Source organism: Podarcis bocagei (assembly GCF_964188305.1).
Source record: "Podarcis bocagei genome assembly, chromosome: 16".
Taxonomy (NCBI): Eukaryota; Metazoa; Chordata; class Lepidosauria; order Squamata; family Lacertidae; genus Podarcis; species Podarcis bocagei.
In genome coordinates, this window is record NC_138142.1 from 40,173,635 (window position 1) to 40,197,259 (window position 23,625).

Below are 23,625 nucleotides of genomic sequence, written 5' to 3' on the forward strand. Positions count from 1 at the left end.
TTCCAGTGAGCACTCAGGGCTGATTTCCTTCAGAATGGAGAGGTTTGATCTTCTTGCAGTCCATGGGACTCTCAAGAGTCTCCTCCAGCAGCATAATTCAAAAGCATCCATTCTTCGGCAACAGTGGCGTAGCGTGGGGGGTGCAGGAGCAGGGACCGAGCAACGGGAGCTCACCCCGTTGCGGGGATTCGAACCGCCGACCTTCTGATCAGCAAGTCCTAGGCTCTGTGGCTGATTGCCGAACAGTGGCGTAGCGTGGGTTGTCAGCACCCGGGGCAAGGCAAGTAATTTGCGCCCCCTAACCCGTGGATTTGCGCACCCTAACCCCCAGATGTTGCGCCCGGTGCGGCCGGCTCTGTGGTTTAACCCACAACGTCACCCACGTCCCAACCCTACAGATACCGCGGGGCAAAAGGACAGAAGCTGTGGCAGAATCCCCAGGCAAACAAATGCAATTAAAGCTCATGTCAGAAGGCAGCCTTGGGTTTGTGGCAATGGCGGCTGCCAGGCAGCGTGGGCACCACAACCACCGCGCGGCGAGCAAGTCTCTGGGCTGCCCCAAGTGAAGATGGCAGGCCTGTGTGCCACAGAAAAGGAGGCCAATTCCAGCGCCAGCCTTGCCAAGGCCTTTGTCTCCTTCTCAAGCACCGCCGGGCCTACGCCGTCGCCCACGGCAACCAAGCCTGGACCCGGCAACTCCGGTCCTGTTTTGTGATTCCTGCGCCCTTTAGTGGCGGCAATGACGGGAGATGTCAACCCTCGTCTTCCTTCGGCTGTAGACTGTTTTGAGCACAGCGGTTATTAAAAGGGAAAAGGGAAAAAACAGGTTTGAAACCAGATGTGGCACAATCCTGAGAACACGCCAAAAAGGGAGGGGAGATCATTCTCCGAAGAGCCGCAAGTCAGAGGTGCACTCGGCACATGCTCGGGTGAACCCTCTCCATTTATGCTGGATGCTGATTCTGGAAGAATGAAGCCAGGGTGCATCCACACAGCCTGCGCCCTGGGAACGTTAGTTTGTTAAAAAGCACTGGAAATTGTGGCGCTGCGAGGGGGAAACTATAGTTCCCAGGATCCTCTGTAGGAAGCCATGCGCTTTAAATGTACGGAGTTGAATGTATCCGCAGAACGATGGCAGGATCCCTAGAGAGGGCCAAATTGCGGAGGTCTTTTTTTTTGCCATTAATTCTGCAGCTCCAGCGATATCCTTGTGGTTATGGAAATGGGGGCAGGGGGTGCATTGCAAATTTAAATGGGGACTTTCCCCTCTTTTTTTAAAAAAAGGAAACTTAAACTTCTTAGGTTTAAGTTTAGGGCATCCCTGAGAGAAGTTTGCATGATGAAGCCCAGCCCTCGTGGTCAAATTCCGGTCAAATTCCACTCGCTGTGTGACTAAGGCCAAGCGGTGGAATTCGAACTCGGTTCTGGAGTTTATTATGCCTGCTCCCCCTCCATCTCTCCTTCCTTTGGGGGGGGTTTGTTGTTGATAATAATTGCACCCCCTTTTTCTTCTACAGCTGCCTCACTTCATTTTGGGGTGTGGCCGTGGGAGAATTGCCCCCCCTTTTGAGTCCTGCATGGGGCTGTATTTTTCTCCCTCTTGCTTCCAGACTGCCCATCCTTTCTCCACGCTGAGATGGCGACTGTGCCCCTTGCTTTTCTCTTCCCCTCAATCCTGGCACGTCGCCTGGCAACCGTCATTGTCTCAGCCAGCTTGGGAGGAAAGAAGCCTTAGCAACGGGCCTTTTCTAAAGTTTGCAAAAATTTGCACACACACACTCACAGAAAAAGACCACCCAAGTTTGGTGGTGCAAAAGAAATTTGTAGTCCCTGATTTTATTTTATTTTTTGGTGGGGGCAAAGGGCTAGCCAATGCAGTTTTGAAGACATTAGTAGGACCTGATTGCCTGGTATATTTAAAACAAAAACAAAAACCTTTCAAAGAGTGTAAGAAGACGGCGAAATGTCCAAGCTCTCTTCACCTCAAAGTTTAGTTCCGTTTATTTCTCCTAGAGGTCAGTTGATGGGCCTCAACGAAGTCCATTTCTCTGCTGCCTGTTTATTAATTTATGCAAAAGGTTTTTAAAAGTGGGTTTTCTGTGCTCCTGTTCCTGTTATGTTTATGTTAGCCCTTTATTCAGAAAAACAAACAAACAAGAGAAAGTGTTCCCTGATCTGTTACAATAAAGGCCAAAAAATAATAATGAAGTTAAAAAGCAAAGTTGGTAGCCTGTGATTAAATTACAAATCTATAATTTCTAATTTAAAATGCAATTATATAAAAACTATCTCATACCCAAACAAGCCAGGAAATTTGCGTGTAATGATATTCCAAGTGTCAATAAGTTGAAAAAATAAATGAGACAAATATCTTCTGAAACTTATCAAAACCAGACACACTTCGACTATGAAGTCTTCAGATAAATGTGGGAGCACATTGACTTGAGTATAGAGCTATGGAAATGTTTGCAATCCACTTCAATGAAAAATTCTCTTACCAACTGAAAAATATAGACCTTTTCATCTTCCTAAATACATCATTTGGCCAGACCCCCCCAAAAAATATATTTTTCTCCAAACAATGAATATTTTTGTACAGACAAGTTGCTCCCCTTAGAACCATGAGGACTACAATCTTTCAATTATTTTTTAAGGGAGTGTCCACATCTCCGTGGTAGAGCCCAGTGGTTGGACACAGAAGTTCCCTGGTTTAGCATCTCCAGGCTGGGACGGACTCCATCTCCAAAACCCTGAAAAGCTGATGTCAGTCAATGTAGTCAGGACCAAGCTAGATGGACTTTTTTTTAAAAAAAGTATCTTCCTGTCTTCCTTTTTTAAAAAATAACTTTTATTCAAAATTAAAACAAAACATATGATCCAGAAACATATCATCCTTATTCCCCCCCCATTTCCCCTCCCTCCCCTACAGAACCCACCCACCCCACCCCCTGACCTCCCTCAGTTCCAGTCTTTGATTTCTCTAAAAATGCTGTTTTCTGCATGTTACACAGTTGTATAAATCCTCAAACTATTTAGCTGATTATTATCAATAAAAAGTTTGTGAATGTTTATTCAAAACCAGCCAAGGAGTCCAGTTCGCTTTGTAAAGGGTTCCCATTCATGTTTAAAGTCACAGTTATCCTTGTCCCGTAGCTTGTATGTCAGTTTTGCCGTTTCTGCATAGTCCATCAATTTTTCTTGCCATGATTCTTTAGTTGGGGTTTCTTCAGTCTTCCATCCTTGTGCTATTAAAACTCTCGCGGCCGTTGTCTGATAGATGAAGATGTTTTTCAGCTTTTTTGGCAGATCTTTCCCTACAATCCCTAATGAAAATGCTTCAGGTTTTTTAACAAATGTTAAATGGAACATTTTCTTCAATTCATTGTATATCATTTCCCAATTTTTTTTAAATTCCCTTAAATTCCCACCACATATGATAAAATGTCCCCTCCTTTTCCTCATCTTCCTGTCTTCCTATTCTTTCAGCCCTTTATTTACAGTGATGAGGACTAGAACAGGAGTCAGTAACCTAAGGCCCATGGGCCGGAAGTGGCCTGCAAAGGTCATAGAATCATAGAATCCTAGAGTTGGAAGAGACCACTAGGGCCATCGAGTCCAACCCCCTGCCAAGCAGGAAACACCATCAGAGCACAACATATGGTTGTCAAGCCTCTGCTTAAAGACCTCCAAAGTAGGAGACTCCACCACACTCCTGGGCAGCAAATTCCACTGTCGAACAGCTCTCACTGTCAGGAAGTTCTTCCTAATGTTTAGGTGGAATCTTCTTTCTTGTAGTTTGGATCCATTGCTCTGTGTCCGCTTCTCTGGAGCACCAGAAAACAACCTTTCTCCCTCCTCTATGTGACATCCTTTTATATATTTGAACATGGCTATCATATCACCCCTTAACCTCCTCTTCTCCAGGCTAAACATGCCCAGCTCCCTTAGCCGTTCCTCATAAGGCATCGTTTCCAGGCCTTTGACCATTTTGGTTGCCCTCCTCTGGACACGTTCCAGTTTGTCAGTGTCCTCCTTGAATTGTGGTGCCCAGAACTGGACACAGTACTCCAGGTGAGGTCTGACCAGAGCAGAATACAGTGGCACTATTACTTCCCTTGAAGTAATACCAGCCCACGAGCTGCCCCTGAACTGAGTTGCCTGCTTGCGCTCTGCGCTAAAACAGCGCAGCGCAGTGTGGGGACCTGCTTCCGCAGTGTTGGAAATCACATCTGCGCATGCGCAGACGCTGAAAATCGTGTCTGCGCATACACAGATGCCAAAAATCGCGGGCAGGCCCGCAATCTGGCCCACGAAAGGATCTCCGCGGAACCGATCTGGCCCAGGAGAGATAAACCTTGCTGACCGCTGGACTAAAAGCTTACTTACAATACTGAGCTAGATGAACCAGCAGTCTGGCTCGGTTTAAGATGGATTCCTCTGTTTTTGTTATGTACTGAATTTTTGAGGCTGGACGTTTGTGGTTTATTTTCACTGGCTGTTAAACAACTTGATTATTCTTACGCTATGTTGTATTTAATCATTTACCGCCTCAGGAATATTTGTCCCCTTTCAAGACAGCGTAAAAATATTTTTACTGCTACTAATAATAATGTTTTAGATAACATTAAATTGCAACATCATCCTTTGGAATTCTTTCCCTCTGTGTTCTTTTTGGCACCAGCAAGAGTTCTTAAAGATCTTTCTTGATTTGCACCTTTGCTGGTATTGTTTTTAAGGTGTCCTGATCGCTAGTGCGCTTGCTGTCCTGGACTCCTTTTGGGGGAAAGGATGCCTGGATATAATTCAGTAAACACAGCGGTTAATAATACTCTCCTTCCCCAGGTCAGCAAAGAGCGGTATCACTGGCAGACCCAGAATGTCAAGCAGACTGGCGTGGACGACATGGTCCTGCTGTCCAAGATCAATGAGGATGCCATCGTGGAGAACCTCAAGAAGCGGTTCATGGACGACTATATATTTGTATCCCTTTACACGTGTTGGGTTTTTTTGTGGGGAGGGCCCTAGTCAGCCTTGAGTAAAGGCTCTGACCAATTTCTTTGGGGGGAAGAATTGAGGTGAGGACCCTCTTTTTCCTTTTAAATGTAATCAGCAAGTCCAGGGCAGTTATGACAGGATTCTGGCATAAATGCCTGTAGAAATTTGCCGATATCTGCTTATTTGTGTCCGGAACGGAAATTGATCCAGAGAATGCGATGGGCGTTTGCTGCAGTTAACAGATTGTGGTTGAATCCTGACAAGACAGAAGTACTGTTTTTGGGAGACAAGGGGCGGGCAGGTGTGGAGGACTCCCTGGTCCTGAATGGGGTAACTGTGCCCCTGAAGGACCAGGTGCGCAGCCTGGGAGTCATTTTGGACTCACAGCTGTCCATGGAGGTGCAGGTCAAGTCTGCATCCAGGGCAGCTGTCTACCAGCTCCATCTGGTACGCAGGATGCGACCCTCCCTGCCCGCAGACTGTCTTTCCAGAGAGACACATGCTCTGGTTATCTCCCGCTTGGACTACTGCAATGTGCTCTACGTGGGGCTACCTTTGAAGGTGACTCGGAAATAACTAATCCAGAATGCGGCTGCCAGATTTGGTGACTGGAAGTGGACCACATAACACCGGTCCTGAAAGACCTACATGGCTTCCAGTATGTTTCCAAGCACAATTCAAAGTGTTGGTGCTGACCTTGAAAGCCCTAAACGGCCTCAAAGGCCCTGTATACCTGAAAGAGCATCTTCACTCCCGTCGTTCAGCCCAGACACTGAGGTCCAGCTCCGAGGGCCTTCTGGCGGTTCCCTCATTGCGAGAAGCCAAGTTACAGGGAACCAGGCAGAGGGCCTTCTCAGTAGTGGCGCCCGCCCTGTGGAACGCCCTCCCACCAGATGTCAAGGAAATAAACATCTGACTTTTAAATGGCATCTGAAGGCAGCCCTGTACAGGGAGGTTTTTAATGCTTGAGGTTTTAATATTTTGTTGGAAGCTGCCCAGATTGGCTGGGGAAACCCAGTCAGATGGGCGGCATATATATAATATAATTATTGTTGTTGTTGTTATTATTTATGGCATTAAATACTGCCCTATACCCGGAGGTATATTATTCCATCTGCAAATGATATTTCATCGGTCGGGTTTCCGGCCCTCCCGCCATTTGCATTGCAATGAACGAGTAGAATAATGCAATGGCAGCATAATTAGTTCTGTAGATTATGTCATTTCACCACAGCAAGTCAAATAATGGAGAAGGTCCGGATTGTCCTTTGGCCTGATCCAGCTTCAAGGCTCTGGCTGTTTCAGCTAGGAGGGAACCTGCTGGATTTGACTACTCACTGAATTGCTTGCCCATCCTTGTCTTGTTCCTTGACCCTTGACTTTCAAAACATAAAAAGACCTACATTGGTCCTGTCCTGATTTCCGTGAACCCCTTCAAACAACTGCCCTACTTCACCGACCGCGAGATCGACATGTACCAGGGGGCGGTAAGTGACTAGGTTTGCCTTCCTTTTGTTTATGCAGCTGCCGAGGTGGAGAGTGCCCCTGGGCATGTGCAGAGTCCCGCTCCCCCTTCCGGTGACACTGGCTTCCCCAGCCTCCCTCAAAGGAACTATCGGGATCTGCCATTTGTAGGAATTCCATTTTTCTGAGCCTTGCGCTGACAATTAAATGAGAAGCGTACATGGGCTCCCAGTACATTTCGGAGCACAATTCAAAGTGTTGGTGCTGGCCTTGAAAGCCCTAAACGGCCTCGGTCCAGTAGACCTGAAGGAGCGTCTCCACCCCCATCATTCTGCCCGGATGCTGAGGTCCAGCGCTGAGGGCCTTCTGGCGGTTCCCTCACTGTGAGAAGCCAAGTTACAGGGAACCAGGCAGAGGGCCTTCTCGGTAGTGGCACCCGCCCTGTGGAATGCCCACCAGATGTCAAAGAGACTTTTAGAAGACATCTGAAGGCAGCCATGTTCAGGGAAGGATACAAATATAATAATAATAATAATAATAATAATAATAATAATAATAATAATAATAATAATATTGTCGAGGCACTCTTGGATTAGAACAGGGCAGGGGAATATCTGTGCCTTTGCCCCACCCCGATAGTGACTCCCCCTCAGATCAGTCCCAGAAGCCAGCATGACCCAACAAGGAGGGAGGAGGATGGGAGTTATAGTTCAGCAGCGCCCAGAGGGCTATAGGTTCCCCAGACCCATCTCAGAGTCTCGGCTAACCCAGGAAAGCTCTTTTGAATACCAAAGCAACAAAAAGATATTCTGTGTCCCGCGCCAGGCAGTCAGGTGGTCAGCTTCACCTGTTGTATTCCTGCCTGCTGTGCTGCTCCTACCTTCCAGAAGGCGAGGAAGGGAAGGCGAGGAAGGTGGGAGCAGGCCTGAAACTCTGCTGGAGCCTGGGAATGGCTTCCTCTTCTCCAGTGACGCTGCGAAAGCCGTGAGTCAAAGGAGGAGCGTGGCCACACTCACAGAGTTGTGCAACTGGAACCTCGGCGCCCAGTCAGAAGTGCCATTGATTTGCCTTGCCCATCTGACCCACATGGAGGTCTGCTTTGCTCTGGCACTGCCATCTAGTGGCCAGTGGGCAGACCATCCCCTTTAACAGCCAGCTGTAGGGAGGGAGATTGATGGATGGATAGTAAAGGTAAAGGGGCCCCTGACAATTAGGTCCAGTCGTGGCCGACTCTGGGGTTGCGGCGCTCATCTCGCTTTCTTGGCCGAGGGAGCCGGCGTACAGCTTCTGGGTCATGTGGCCAGCATGACTAAGCCGCTTCTGACGAACCAGAGCAGCGCACAGAAACGGCGTTTACCTTCCCGCTGGAGCGGTACCTATTTATCTACTTGCACTTTGACGTGCTTTCGAACTGCTAGGTTGGCAGGAGCAGTTACCGAGCAATGGGAGCTCACCCCGTCGCGGGGATTCGAACCGCCAACCTTCTGATCAGCAAGTCCTAGGCTCTGTGGTTTAACCCACAGCGCCACCTGCATGGATGGATAGATAGATATTAAAAATGTTTCACAGAATCATGGAATTGTAGGAAGGGACCCCTTAGGGTAGCAATCCTTACCTAAGGAGCCATGTGGCTGCTTTTCAAAAAGCTCTGTTTTGTTTTGTTTTGCTTTTCTTTTCTTTTTCAGGTTTTAATTTGCTCTTGCTGTTTTTCTGCCTTACTCTGTTCTGCTATAACTATTTGTCAGGCTCAAGTTGTATTTATATTTCATGCACGAATTAGTTTTTTAATTCGCACATTTGCGTACGCACCCAAAAACGCTTTGGCGGCAGAGCAATTAACAAATATTTTAAACGGACCGCCACTAATCGGCAGAGCTGTGCAAATAACTTATTATTTGGTGGGATCCGGCCAAGTTCTGCTTAGAGAAGACGCAATGAAATGCAGGGACCTAAGTTTGTTCTGTTGATTTTTGCGCTCTCCAAAAAAGCATGTATAAATGAATGAATGATTGCTGATAGTGATGTTGAAATTCCTCTAAATCAGGCATAGGCAAACTTGGCCCTCCAGATGTTTTGGGACTACAACTCCCATCATCCCTAGCTAACAGGACCAGTGGTCAGGGATGATGGGAATTGTAGTCTCAAAACATCTGGAGGGCCGAGTTTGCCTATGCCTGCTCTGAATGGGTGTGTACATTTGCAAGATGTGTGTCCCTTGAGATATAAAAGCAATAAATAAATAAATTCTCCAGGTAGTCATTTTCATGCCTGTGCCATTGCCATGATGGGGGATTCCCCACCCACTCACCCAAGGCCCTTTGTGACCTAGATCTTAAAATACCTTGGAAAGTAAAGGTTTTCTGGAAAATAGGATAATCAAAGGTCTTACGTGGACCATTTCTTCCTCACAGGCGCAGTATGAAAACCCGCCCCATATTTATGCTCTGGCTGATAGCATGTACCGGAACATGTTGATCGACGGGGAGAATCAGTGCGTCATTATCAGGTAATGTTACAGGGACAGAAAGGGCGGCGTTGATACGGAGAAAGGTTGCGTTGTTTGGGGGCTTTTAGATTAGAAAAAAAGGTGACATAAGCAGTGGGGGAGATACATGATATCTGTAAAATCCTGCACAGTATAGAGAACTGGGTAGGGAAATTGGGGGGAACAGGTTGGTAAAGATTTTTTATTTCATTTTAGAAATTAAATATATAAAACAAAGAGATGACAGACTGGCAGAAATGGAAAGATTAAAAAAACAAAAACAAAATAGGCACATTTAATCTTTGCTGTTGCAGAGAGGTTAAAATGACAAAGTCCAAGTCACCAAAGCAAAAAGCGAGACTAAATGTTGTCTACAGATGAAGAATATTAGCATTATCTGACTATCTGATGATGGTTTGAAAATGATAGTTCTCTTGCACAGGTAAGAAAGGAATGCCAAATCATATAAAACGTGCCTGCAGGTTCTAGTCCTTGTCAAAATCTTTATTTCTCCACAATAGCTATATTCCAGTGTGATTGGTACCAAGTGCCTGGTGTGTGATTTTAGTACCTCTCTTTGCAGCTAAACCCTTCTTTGTTCTTTGATATCTTCCTCTCTTTGTGTTGCAGTGGGGAGAGTGGCGCCGGCAAGACTGTAGCAGCCAAATACATCATGGGCTACATCTCCAAGGTGTCTGGTGGAGGCCCCAAAGTGCAGGTATTAAACCACATTGGCTAAATTTCCCCACCCTTGTTTCCAAACAGTGGTGATTAACATGAGCCAGTTGCATGATGCAGCAGCAAAAAAAGCTAATGCTATTCTAGGCTGTATCAACAGAAGTCTAGTGTCCAGATCAAGGGAAGTCATAGTCCCGCTCTATTCTGCCTTGGTCAGAGCACACCTGGAATCCTGTGTCCAGTTCTGGGCGCCACAATTTAAGAAGGATGTTGACAAGCTGGAACATGTGCAGAGAAGGGTGACCAAGATGGTTAAGATCTGGGAACCAAGCCTGATGAGGAATGGTTGAGGGAGCTGGGTATGTTTGTCCTGGGGGTAAAGGAGACTGAGAGGAGATGTGATAGCCATCTTCAAATATCTGAAGGGCCGTGTCACGTGGAAGATTGAGCAAGTGAGTTTCCTGCTGCTGTTGCTGCAGAGCGTAGGGCCCAAACCACTGGATTTAAGTGACAACAGAAAAAGAATGAGATTAAACCTTGGGAAGGACTTTCAGAGGGTAAGGGGACAGATTCCCTCGGAAGGTAGTGGACTCTCCTTTATTGGAGATCTTTAAGCAAAGATTGGGTGGCCCATCTGTCATGGATTGTCACGGTCCGGTCTATGAGCGATTGAAGTCCCGGCTGAGGATGTCAGGACCGGGGGCAAGATGGCGGGGTTGGAGCAGCAACGAGAGTCCAGAAGCCAGGGGTCTGAGGGTCAGGAAGCAGGGAGTCCCAAAGTCCAGGGTCTGAGGGTTGAGAAGCAGGGAGTTCCAAAGTCCAGGGTCCGAGGGTCAGGAAGCAGGGAGGCACGAAGTCAGGGGTCCAAGGATCAAGAAGCAGGGAGGCACGAAGTCCAGGGTCCGAGGGTCGAGAAGCAGGGAATCACGAAGTCCAGGGTCCGAGGGTCGAGAAGCAGGGAGTCACGAAGTCAAGGAGCAAGGAGTCACGAAGTCCAGGGTCCAAGGGTCGAGAAGCAGGGAGTCAAGAAGCCGAGGTCCAAGGATCAGGAAGCAAGAAGCCAAACTCAGCAAGGCAGGAAATGAGTTGCTGTGGCCAAGAGCCGAAGGGAAATGCTGACCTTATATGCCTTCCCGGCTCTTGCCACCAGGTGCTGTGAGTTACCAAGCAGCCTCACCTGTGCGGCCACGCCTTGCCTCTCCAGAACAAACTTAGGAAGGCACCAGTCCTGCGAAGCCCTACTGGTCACAGGGCCCGGCTCCTGCACGCACTCCTGACATCGATGTTTTAGTTGAGATTCCTGCATTTCAGGGGGCTGGACTAGATGCTTCTTAGGGTCCCTTCCAAGTCTATGGTTCTGTGATGTTAATTGAGAGGGGCTCTTGCGTGCCTCAGGCAATTGTAAGCAGAGGAGCTGTACCAGATTTAACGTCACCCCCCAACCCCATTTCCACCTCAGCACGTGAAGGAAATCATCCTGAAATCCAACCCTCTCCTGGAGGCATTCGGGAACGCCAAGACGGTTCGGAACAACAACTCGAGCCGATTTGTAAGTGTCTGCGAAGCCAAGGCGGGAGATCTGTTTGCGACATGTGGGCTCTCACTGGGAGGTTTGGCTTTCCTGGCCGCTGACACCGACTCCATGAGGCCTAGGAACTCAGCAGTGTCGTTTCAAAAGCGGAAACGCAAAACACAAACGGGCATTCTGTGGAAGCTGAATTTTTAGGGTCCCAGTAAGATGAGAAGGAATTGTGGCTTACACACAGTCCTGTCTTATTTCTGTGACATATAAACACGAAGTATCAAATGTGGTGACAGTAATAATAATGCAACAAAACAACACCACCACAAACTGGCTTATAAGTATAAAACCAAATTTCTAGAATAATAACTAGAATAGACTTGTAACCATTCAAGCAACAAACATACTAAGGTGCCATGTGCAAAACAAAAGCTTGGAGATACTGTTAACATGGAGTGGATAAATGTACAACTGTGTCTTAACAAGTTACATGTGCAATAAACGTTATACAGACTGGATAAATGAACCGTTTTATCTGCTGAGAGGGTTTCCACAGGGCGGGTGCCACCACCGAGAAGGCCCTCTGCCTGGTTCCCTGTAACTTGGCTTCTTGGAATGAGGGAACCGCCAGAAGGCCCTCGGAGCTGGACCTCAGTGTCTGGGCTGAACGATGGGATGGAGACACACCTTCAAGTATATTGAGAAGGTGCCCTGGTATTCTGTTTCAAATCCCCTGCAAACTTCTAACTGGGGTTAAAATGAGTCGAATGAACCCATTTCAACATGGCAGGAGTCACCAACGTGGTGCCAGTGGGTGTTTCCTGGGAGCCACAAAGCTCCCTTTGCTCCCTTCACAACACACACTCATTGCTCCCTTGGTTGAGAGGGGATGAGGCCGGATTCGTCTTGCGAAAATTTCACGGAATGGAAGGAGGAAGTGGGGGGGAAGGGGCACTCTGTCCCACTTTCTCTCTCCCCTCTATGGTCTTTCCAAGGCGAATTCTTTGACCCAGATCTTTTGGAACAGCGAAGGACAGGAGTGTGGTGTCTCTGTGGGTGGGGGCTAAGTCGGGGGGAAGAGAAGCAATTGGGTGGGTGGGTGCCCACACCACTTGCTCAAATACCCCTCTGGGCTCAGTTTGAGGAGGATGAGAAGCTTATTCAATATAATAGCTTTTAAAAGAACCTCCATGTCCAAGAGCACTATACCCCTGAATGTCACAGACAGTAGTGATGAAGGAGAGCTTCTTAATTCCCTGTTGCCCATGAAACAAGATCCTGGGTGAGACAGACCTTCACTCAGATCCAGCCAGAGGTCTAAAAAATGGTTGGTGACCCCTCGGCAGGATTTATTTTCTTTGCCAGTGCAACAATGATTGGGGGCACTCAGGAAGCATAATTCTAACGGCGTCCCCTTCCTGTTTGCCCCCCAGGGCAAGTATTTTGAGATCCAGTTCAGCCGGGGCGGGGAGCCCGATGGAGGAAAGATCTCCAACTTCCTGCTGGAGAAGTCTCGTGTCGTCAGCCAGAACCCAGGAGAAAGGAGCTTCCATATCTACTATCAGGTGATGCATCAGGCCCGAATTATCTTACGGGAAGAGGCCAGAGGGGTACATGTGTGTGTTTCGGTGTCCTTTGGAGCTAAAACTGTCATCCCCGAGCCACCCCCCTTGCCCGCTCTGCTTCATGGCCTCAAGCGGTTTATCCTGGAAAACATAGCTGTCAACGTTTCCCCTTTTTTAAGGGAAATTCCCATATTCTGAATAGGATTCCTTGCAAGAAAATGGAAAAGTTATGCTGGAAAGGGGGGACAATGCCACTGTTCCACCTTACAATGTCACTGGAGGTTTGCAGAGTTTTTTGAACTCTTTTTCAATTTTATTTTTATTTATACTTTTCAGATTTATACGTTTCACTGGTTTTGCAGTCGTTTTGACATTTCGAAACTTGACTTCCTTCCCCCTCTTTCTGCAGTTCCTTAAGTTTATTTTCAATATCTTCTGCATATCCAAATTAACTTAATTTGTTCATTTATTCATCTACTTTAAATATATACTCTTATGAAACCGCAGGTTATTACAAGAATCCTGCCAGTGTTGTTATCGGTTTACAATTTATCTGTAAATATTCAATAAACCATTCCCATTCTTTTGTGAAAAGTTTGTTATCTTGATCTCTTATTCTTCTGGTAAGTTTCGCCATTTCTGTATATTCCATAAGTTTTTGTATCCATTCTTCGTTTGCCAGGACTCCTTCCTCTTTCCATTTTTGGGCAAGTAACATTTTTGTCACTGTAGTAGCATACATGAATAAGCTTCTATACAGTGGTTCTGTCCCTATAATTCCCAAGAGAAAAGCTTCTGTGTTGTTTTTTTAACAAACATTATTTTAAGCATCCTTTTCATTTCATTGTGTATCATTTTTTGAACTCTTAAGACATTTGTGCTGTTCTACGTTGTAAGGTCGTTATAAGTGGTTTGCAGAGTTGAGAGGTTTCTTGAGCTTTTAACACGTTTTGCATAGAAACAGTCTCATTTTGTTTATTAATTACCTCTTCCCTTTGCCTTCCCCTCTCACTGCAGCTGCTGGAAGGAGCCAGCGCAGAGCAGCGGGAAAATTTGGGTATCACCACTCCAGATTATTACTACTACCTCAACCAGTCGGCAGCTTACAAAGTGGAAGACGTCAACGACCACCAGGAGTTTCAGGAGACGTTGGTATGAAACCAAGGCTTTTAAATCATCATCCTCATTTCATAAAATTTATAGACCTCTTGTTCGTAAAGTGGGGTGGGGGGGAGCCCTTCAAAGCAGAAAATATTATCCGTTAAAAACAACTATTTAAAACATTTGAAAGATTATTTAAAGCTGTCCCAAACCAGATTAAAAGACATATCAACATGGGTCTGAACAAAATTGTTTCTAGCTGGTGCCGAAAAGAGTTCACTGAAGGCCTGATTTCAAGAGGCAAGGAGTTCCATAGTGTGGATGCTGGCACACTAAAAAATCAATTTCTTGCAACATGGAATGAGTATCATGGCGCCAGTTCTATACTTTCTGTGTTTGATGACCTGTGTGTTTTCTGAGGTCACTCAGCTAGAATCCAGGCGCTGAGCGCTCAAGAAACTGTGGTCAGTCTACTTAGAGGACAAGAATTTCAGGGGCGGAGCAGGGTGGGGGCGGACCGCCCCAGGTGTCCTCTCTGAGGGGGGTGACATTCAGCGTGCTGCCCGCCCACGATTCCTGCCTACTGCGAGCCGTCGGTGGAGGGGGGGTTAGTTTTGCCACTTTTTGCCACTTCGTTTTGACAGCCGCGCGATCCTGGGCTGCTGAAGAAGTAATGCAGTACAGTGGTACCTCGGGTTAAGTACTTAATTTGTTCCGGAGGTCCGTTCTTAACCTGAAACTGTTCTTAACCTGAAGCACCACTTTAGCTAATGGGGCCTCCTCCTGCTGCTGCGCCGCCAGAGCACAATTTCTGTTCTCATCCTGAAGCAAAGTTCTTCTTACCCAAGGTAATATTTCTGGGTTAGCGGAGTCTGTAACCTGAAGCGTATGTAACCCGAGGTACCACTGTAATATCCAAGGCAACACGATGACCAAATACAATGATACGATATCAATATACACTCTTTATATAATATGAAAGATATGAAATCACATAAACAGAAAACTTAGGAATGTCTGAAGATCACAAAATATGCACTCTTAATGGATTCTCTTGGAAACATAAAACCAAATAAACATAAGTCTTCTAAGACTCTGGAAGTCTTTGAAGACTATGCAAGTCTCTGAAAGAAGCAAAGGGTCAGAATCTTATCTTGTGAAAACACGCTGTAAACCTTATTTTATGGCGTCCAACGCTGCCGAAGTAGTTCGCAAACAGACGTAGTGAACAGTGATTTCGGATATACCCACTATTTCGTGGAATTCTTCTTCAGCACAGCAGAAGGATACAGAAATGCTTCATAAACTATAAAGGAATATTAAAACAATGACCTGCATGTGTATGGTAGCTACAATAAACTCAAAATATTATGAACTAGAAGCATAAACTATAATATCAAAATAACGTGAAATAAAACCAAAGGTACATACCCCATCTTCAACAGTGGAATTTGCTGCCAAGGAGTGTGGTGGAGTCTCCTTCTTTGGAGGTCTTTAAGCAGAGGCTTGACAACCATATGTCAGGAGTGCTCTGATGGTGTTTCCTGCTTGGCAGGGGGGTTGGACTTGTGGTCTCTTCCAACTCTATGATTCTATGATCTTTATGGTGAATGGAAAAGTATGAACAACAATTGCTATGGAGCAGTGGTCAAAAAGTTATGTAGTCACTGCTTCTGACCATATGTGAGCAAAGAGATAAAAAGCTGAGCCCAGGTGCAGCTCATAGCAGGGAGATTGAGTTTAAAGGTACAGTGCAGTAGCGGACAGAATATAAAGAATCAAATGGAACAACTGAGATCCAATTCAGAATTTGCAACACAGGCGTTCAATTGTTTGGAGAAGTAATGCAGCTCAACAACTTCGGTCCATCCTCCCTCCTGGCAATGACAATGCGTAGATCACAGCCAGTCTTTTTATACTGTGAGTCGATCGTATAGTTCAAGCTCTGGTTCTCCCAGTAGTGATGTATGGAAGTGAGAGCTAGACCATAAAGAAGGCTGATCGCCGAAGAATTGATGCTTTTGAATTATGGTGCTGGAGGAGACTCTTGAGAGTCCCATGGACTGCAAGAAGATCAAACCTCTCCATTCTAAAGGAAACCAGCCCTGAGTGCTCACTGGAAGGACAGATCCTGAAGCTGAGGCTCCAAGACTTTGGCCACCTCATGAGAAGAGAAGACTCCCTGGAGAAGACCCTGATGTTGGGGAAGATGGAGGACGCAAGGAGAAGGGGACGACGGAGGACGAGATGGTGGGACAGTACTCTCGAAGCTACATGAGTTTGACCAAACTGCGGGAGGCAGTGGAAGACAGGAGTGCCTGGCGTGCCCTGGTCCAGGGGGTCACGAAGAGGCAGACACGACTAAACAACAACAAAGATCGCAGTCTCTTGGGAGTCCAACTAGATTTCAATGTGTGTAGGGGGCGGTGACAAGAAATTTTCTGCACCGGGTACCACCTTACCTTGCTACGCCACTGCCTAGACCACCCCCCCGCCAACCAGCGTGTCTTCAGGGGGTTACCCACTTTCCGGGTTGAAAGACATCTTACTCTCTCCTAATAATTGAGCCCAAAGGAGTTACCTGGTGGAGTTACCGGAAAGCTGAGAAATTTAGGACCTCTTCCATTCATTGAGTCAGTTACATTCTTCCAGCCTAACCAACCTCGCGGGATTGTTGTGAAGATAAAATGGAGACTGTTGGGGAGAAGAACCACATATAGTCAGGGCCAGATTTAGGTTTGATGAGGTCCTAAGCTGCTGACGGTAACGGGGCCCTTCATATGTCCAGCTGTCCTTAGCCAACAACAAATTGTCGCTGTTTTTTGTGTTGAACATATGCTATGTGGTAATTTATGGACCTCATAGGTATCTCAAGCCATTTGCCCTGCAACCAGTCCATGCAGAATGTAGGCACCTTATATATTGTTGTTGTTGTTTAGTCGTTTAGTCATGTCCGACTCTTCGTCTGTATATAGAAAGGAGCAAACCAGTGATATTTTAGGGAGCAGACTAGCAGGCGGGGCCCATGACTTACATCACAGGAGCCTACACAACACAAAACACTGTTGCTGTGTGTAGGTTTTATTTTATTTGTTTTTTATCTTTCATTTTGGAAATGTACATCCAGGGGTTTTTTCCCCTTTAAATTTTTTTGGGGGCCCCAAGAGAGCAGGGCCATAAGCTATAGCTTGTTTAGCTTATACATACCGTATTTTTCGCTCTATAAGACGCACCAGACCACAAGACACACCTAGTTTTTGGAGGAGGAAAACAAGAAAAAAAATATTCTGAGTCTCAGAATACAGAACAGCAAGAGGGATTGCTGCGCAGTGAAAGCAGCGATCCCTCTTGCTGTTCTGTCTTCTGGGATAGCTGTGCAGCCTGCATTCGCTCCATAAGATGCACACACATTTCCCCTTACTTTTTAGGAGGGAAAAAGTGAGTCTTATAGAGCAAAAAATACGGTAAATCTGGCACTGCTTACACTGAGCTCCTTGAAGGAAATGCAGAGCGCAATTTTTCAAAGCACAAACCAGTAAAATTAATGAAAATACAACCAAGAGAATATTTTTTACTAGAGGGGGAGAAAAAGTTGCATGTGTATCCCGTGAAGGAAAGGGAATTGGCTCATGACCAGAGACCCATAGCCCAGAATTTTGACAAGTCGCCTGGTCCCCATTTTTCTTCTTAGAGGTTCCCCTTTGGTACGGACTCCTTTTCACAGAATTGCAGAGTCGGAAGGGGACCCTAAGTGCCATCTAGCCCAACCCCACTGCAATGACATCCCTTTCTCTCCCTCCCGTCTCCAGACAGCCATGGATGTGGTGGGCCTCTCGGGGGAAGAGCAAGCCTTGGTGCTCCAGATCGTGGCCGGGATCCTGCACCTGGGCAACATCACTTTCCGGGAGTCGGGCAATTACGCCATGGTGGAGAGCGAGGACTGTGAGTTGCGGGGCTGGCAGCTGAGGGGTTTCAGCGGCGGCTGGTTCCCCTTGGGACTGGTAGGGTGGAAGACAGGGAGTCCAACAGTAGGGGGCGCCAGAGCCAGAGATTTGTGGTGGCACCTAATTCAATGCCTAGAAAGTCCCGGCAGACTCCTTTCTCACACTCCTAACAACTTTTTACACAGCAGAGTTAATAATAATAATAATAATAATAATAATAATAATAATAATAATAACAACAACAACAACAACTTTTTATTTATACCCCGCCCTTCCCGGTTCAGAAAACCGGGCTCAACAAATTTAAAATACTTAATTGATGCTACAAAAACAGCGTAAAATACAGTATAAAACGTGAATAACAATAAATTCAGAATTCAAAAATCAATTTAGGGGGGAAATCCATCCAATAAACATTAGATAATTCCCAGGGCTAGCTGGCTAAATGAGTCCTATTTGGGCCAGCGAGGAGACCAGGGGAGAATTAGCTGTGGGATCCTTTTTTTAAAAAATTCAAAATTATAACAAGACATATTATCCAAAAACATATCATCCTTGTTCCCCCCACATTTTTCCTCCCTCCCCCTCTCCCCTCCCACACAACCCCCCACCCCACCCCGACTTCCCTCAGTTCCAGTTTTGGTTTCTCTAAGAATGCTGTTTTCTGCATGTTACACAGTTGTATAGATCCTCAAACTATTTAGCTGATTATTATCAATAAAGGTGTTGGTGTATTTGAAATGAAAACTTAATAAAAAGCATTTTTTAAAAAATGAAATGGAAACAACCGTGGCAGCCAAGTCCCCTCTCTCCCCCAGTCCTGGCTTTCCCATCATACCTCTTGGCCATTGACCAGCAACGCCTCAAGGAGAAGCTGACCAGCCGGAAGATGGACAGCAAGTGGGGCGGGCAGCAGGAGGTGATTGACGTGACGCTGAACGTGGAGCAGGCCAGCTTCACCCGGGACGCCCTCTCCAAGGCCCTCTATGCCCGCCTCTTCGACTTCCTGGTGGACGTGAGTTTCAGGGCTGGGCACCCAACAGGGCATGGAGGTGGATGGGTGGACATTTTGAGAAGGTCCTGTTCCAAAGACCCAATTGGGTGACCGTATTTGCCACCTGGGCCTCCAACCTGCGGCGATTTGACCTGTCCAAACACGTGGTAAAACGTATGTTCAAAAAATACAGGAAAGGTTCGCTGTCTATGCTAGCGTTTGATTGACGTTGGAGTGAGACCGAGTTGAGAAATAAGACTAAGAGCACATACCGTGGTACCTCTGGATGTGAACGGGATCTGTTCCGGAGCCCCGTTCGCATCCAGAAGCGAACGCAACCCGCGTCCGCGCATGCACAGGTCGCGATCCGCGGCTTCTGCGCATGCGCGTGACATCATTTTGACCGTCTGCGCATGTGCGAGCGGTGAAACCTGGAAGTAATGCGCTCCATTACTTCCGGGTCGCCGCAGCGCACAATCCGAAAATACTTATCCCGAAGCTGCTTCAACCTGAGGTATGACTGTATTGATATAGGAATGTATTAGATAATATGTAAAGAAATATATAATAATAAGAGTACATTCATTTGTAAAAAAAAGGGATATACAACGGGAAAGACAGGAAGTCTAGTGTGTTGGTATAGATATGATTTGGGGGGGGGGTTGTTTTTGTTTTTCTCTTCTTTTTTTTGTTTCATTTTCTTTCTCGGTATATAAAAATTGTATATAATTTTTGTATACATGTTGGAAATTATATTACAGTAAGCCCTGTAATGTAATATGACAACGTTTACCGGTGTAATATAAGAATGCTAACAAATAATTAAAATGCAAATTAAAAAAACAACCAACACGTGATAAAACCTGAGTGTCTGCATCTTTTAAAACCATCTTGTGTGGCTTTAAAAGAAGATTGGACACGATTCACGGCGGCTAAGGCTGCCGGGGACCACTAGCAGCAAAGGCTGTGTTTTGCTCCGTTGACAGAGGCAGGATTCCTCCTAATAATACCAGTTGCTGAGAATCTGCGTTGGCTCTCTGCTCCTGCTTACGATTTTCCCTTTGGAAGCATCTGGTTAGCCACTGCGAGAGCAAAACGCAGGGCTGGATAGGCCCCGCTTTGGGCCTGATCCAGCCGGCTCGTCTTATGTTCTTAGTCTACTGCTTCTGTTTTTGAACGCTTCCTTTTTCAAGTCCTCCCTGCAAGTAGAAAACAAACATGGCAAGGTATTAGAAGGATTCATCCTGATGGGTGAGATTTCTACATGCAGGGAGTTTTAAAATTATTATCATTATTCATTCAAAAAAATGGACACCTCTTACCTGCCAGGTGAGGTGTTGCCACAAACTGTGCTGCCTCATTCGGCTAAAAGTTCAGACCAGTACAGCTTGGTGCCGGGTGCAAAATGTCGTCCTGGTCTCCCAGACCCTAGCCTGGCACTCTTAACCACTGCACCACACTGAGTGTGATGTAGCCTTTTACACAAACACACCATCAGCACCATCAAACTTTACCTCTGGCTGAAATATCCAGCCACTTGCAATATTATTATTTTTTTAAAAAAGAGAAGATCCCAATTTTCCAACTCCTGAATGGTTGGATCGTAGGTGATGCCTGAAAATGGAGCCATGTTTGTGCAAAACACAGCTCTCTGCAGGTCGCTGTTGCTGCAAGCAGAGGACCCCTGCATTATAAGTCCGGGTTATTTAGATTTGATTGTGAAAACTTGGCTTATTTCATGAGATCTGCCCTCCTTCTCTCTCTTCCCTTCTGTCCCCTGCTCTTATTTGCTCTCAGGCTGTCAACAAGGCCATACAGAAAGACCGCCAGGAGTACAGCATCGGGGTTCTCGATATCTACGGCTTTGAGATCTTCCAGGTAATATAAAAAAAGGAAGTAGCAGATTCCCCTGAAATGTGGGGCACAGCCCTCCTCCCCACTCTGGGCGGCTTCCAATAAAGATTAAAAATACATTAGAATGCTGTGCACCCACCATTAATTTCAGTGGTTTCTGCTTGAGAAACTGCTCTGCCTTCCTGGCTGCCTATTTCCCCCCAGGAAAGGAACCAGCAAATATAATAACTAAATAATATATATGCATATTGATGCACATTTTTTCTACAAGCTGGAGGCAGGCGCAGAGACCCAGGGATTGTTCCAACTGAGTCTCGTTGGTGGAGGGTTGAGAAGCTGAGGTCAGGGCAGCGATGCCCAACATGTCTGTCCCCCCGCCGCAACCCAAATCTCCGACTTCCCCTCCTGCGACTCTTGAGTTCTTCCTGACAGCCCCTTCTTTCTTCCTCGCTGCAGAAAAACGGATTTGAACAGTTTTGCATCAACTTTGTGAATGAGAAGCTGCAGCAGATTTTCATTGAGCTGACACTGAAGGCCGAACAGGTGAGAGAGAGCGGCGGTTGTGTTTTCCGAGCCACTTGGTTATCATTTGGTGTAGGAAGTGAAACGGACAAGAGATCTCCTTAATTGATTGGATCACACCCCCTTAAATAGATTGTGGGTTCTTTTGAGTGGGTCCTGTGGCTCGTTTTTCAATGGTACGCAGGATAAGACCCTCCCTGCCCACAGACAGTCTCACCAGAGTGACGCATGCTCTGGTTATCTCCCACTTGGACTACTACAATTTGCTCTACGTGGGGCTACCTTTGAAGGTGACCCGGAAACTACAACTAATCCAGAATGCGGCAGCTAGACTGGTGACTGGGAGCGGCCGCCGAGACCATATAACACCAGTTTTGAAAGACCTACATTGGCTCCCAGTACGTTTCCGAGTACAATTCAAAGTGTTGGTGCTGACCTTGAAAGCCCTAAACAGCCTCAAAGGCCCAGTATACCTGAAGGAGCATCTCCACCTCCATCATTTTGCCCAGACACTGAGGTCCAGCTCCAAGGGCCTTCTGGCGGTTCCCTCACTGTGAAAAGTGAGTTTACGGGGAACCAGGCAGAGGGCCTTCTCAGTGGTGGCACCCGCCTTGTGGAACGCCCTCCCACCAGATGTCAAAGAGAAAAATAACTACCAAACTTTTAGAAGACATCTGAAGGCAGCCCTGTTTAGGGAAGCTTTGAATGTTTAATAGATTATTGTATTTTAGTGTTCTGTTGGAAGCCGCCCAGAGTGGCTGGGGAAACCCAGCCAGATGGGCGGGGTATAAATAATAAATTGTTATGATGATGATGATGATGATGATGTTGCCTAGCGGCTCATTTCCAGATGACTGTTATATGCCCTACAAGGAATGTCCACATTACGGCCATCATTGACAAATGTTGTTGGCCTCCACCTCCCATCAGTCCCAGCCAGTGTGGGGATGATGGGAGTTGTAGTTCGGCAGTATCTGGAGGGCCATCCCTCCTGTAGATAGCGCCTATTTTTTTTTTTTTTTTTTTTTTATAAAGTTTTATTGCTTTTTTCCAGGGTAAAAGAAAGGTATATCATCCATAGCACATCAAAAGCAGTTTTACAGAAAGGAAAAGAAGTTATAAAAGAAGAAAAAGAAAAGATTCACTTTTTCACATCCATTTTCATGATCGATCAGACTTCCCCACGTCCCCCATCCCCTGTTTTCTTCACAATAAAAATAAACAGCAAATTAATACCTTATTTCATATGTTTTTGTGTTTTCATTTAGTTATATAGTCCACAATTTATACATTTCGAAATCTTAACTTAATTTTCAACGTTTACCAAATTCAATACTGAAGCATGTTTTTCCAGAACATTTAGCAAATTCTCAACATTCATATAGCTTATAATATTTTTGTAAATAGTCCTTAAATTTTTTCCAGTCCTCTTCCACGGCGTCTTCTCCCATGTCTCGGATTCTGCCTGTCATTTCAGCTAATTCCATATAGTCCATCAGCTGCAAATGCCATTCTTCCAGCGTGGGTAACTCCTGTGCCTTCCAGTGTTTAGCTATAAGAATTCTTGCTGCTGTGGTTGCATATAAAAAGAAAGTTCTATCTTTTTTTAACACTCTCTGGCCCACAATGCCCAGGAGGAAGGCCTCTGGTTTCTTGTGAAAGGTGTATTTAAACACCTTTTTCAACTCGTTATAGATCATTTCCCAGAAGGCCTTCACCCTCGGGCATGTCCACCAGAGGTGAAAAAAGGTTCCCTCAGCTTCCTTACATTTCCAACATTTATTGTCAGACAAATGATATATCTTTGCAAGTTTGACTGGGGTCATGTACCACCTGTATACCATTTTCATAATGTTTTCCTTTAAGGCAGTACATGCCGTAAATTTCATACCGGTGGTCCATAACCTTTCCCAGTCTTCAGACATAATGTTGTACCCGATGTCTTGTGCCCATTTTATCATAGCTGATTTAACTATCTCATCTTGGGTGTTCCACTTAAGCAGCAAATTATACATTCTTGAAAGCACTTTCGTCTTAGGTTCAAGTAATTCTGTCTCTAATTTTGATTTTTCCACCTGGAAACCAATTTTTTTGTCTTTTTTAAAAATCTCTAAAATTTGGGCATAATGAAACCAATCTCGCACCTTTCCTTTCAGTTTTTCAAAACTCTGCAACCTCCAAGTGTCACCATCTCTTTCAATTATCTCACAATATTTCAACCAGCCAGTCTCCATATTACGAAATTTTACAGCCTTAGCCTCCACCGGTGATAGCCACCTCGGAGTCTTACTTTCGAATAAGTCTTTGTATTTAGTCCAGACAATGAGTAGAGCTTTCCTGACAATATGGTTTTTAAACAGTTTATGAGACTTTGCCTTGTCGTACCAGAGATATGCATGCCATCCAAAAGCATTACTATGCCCTTCCAGATCTAGGACATCAGTGTTTTCTAACAAGAACCAATCTTTCAACCAGCAGAGGGATGCAGCTTCATAGTACAG

At 45.9% G+C, this 23,625-nt stretch overlaps 1 protein-coding gene across 3 annotated transcripts in view; it reads left to right on the forward strand.

The window, feature by feature from the left end:
- LOC308575068 (unconventional myosin-Ie-like) overlaps positions 1–23,625 on the forward strand; it is a 56,125-nt gene that overhangs the window by 9,191 nt on the left and 23,309 nt on the right. For 2 of the 3 annotated variants that reach the window (XM_081173500.1, XM_081173498.1), the window contains exons 2-12: positions 4,843–4,980; positions 6,393–6,482; positions 8,871–8,965; positions 9,575–9,662; positions 11,082–11,171; positions 12,578–12,709; positions 13,727–13,861; positions 17,620–17,752; positions 18,573–18,769; positions 20,546–20,626; positions 21,059–21,145. In XM_081173500.1, coding sequence (XP_081029626.1) covers positions 4,843–4,980; positions 6,393–6,482; positions 8,871–8,965; positions 9,575–9,662; positions 11,082–11,171; positions 12,578–12,709; positions 13,727–13,861; positions 17,620–17,752; positions 18,573–18,769; positions 20,546–20,626; positions 21,059–21,145 — 1,266 coding nt within the window. Of the gene's footprint in view, positions 1–717; positions 827–4,842; positions 4,981–6,392; positions 6,483–8,870; positions 8,966–9,574; positions 9,663–11,081; positions 11,172–12,577; positions 12,710–13,726; positions 13,862–17,619; positions 17,753–18,572; positions 18,770–20,545; positions 20,627–21,058; positions 21,146–23,625 lie in introns of those variants that run through there. The other variant, XM_081173499.1, reaches the window with a different exon arrangement.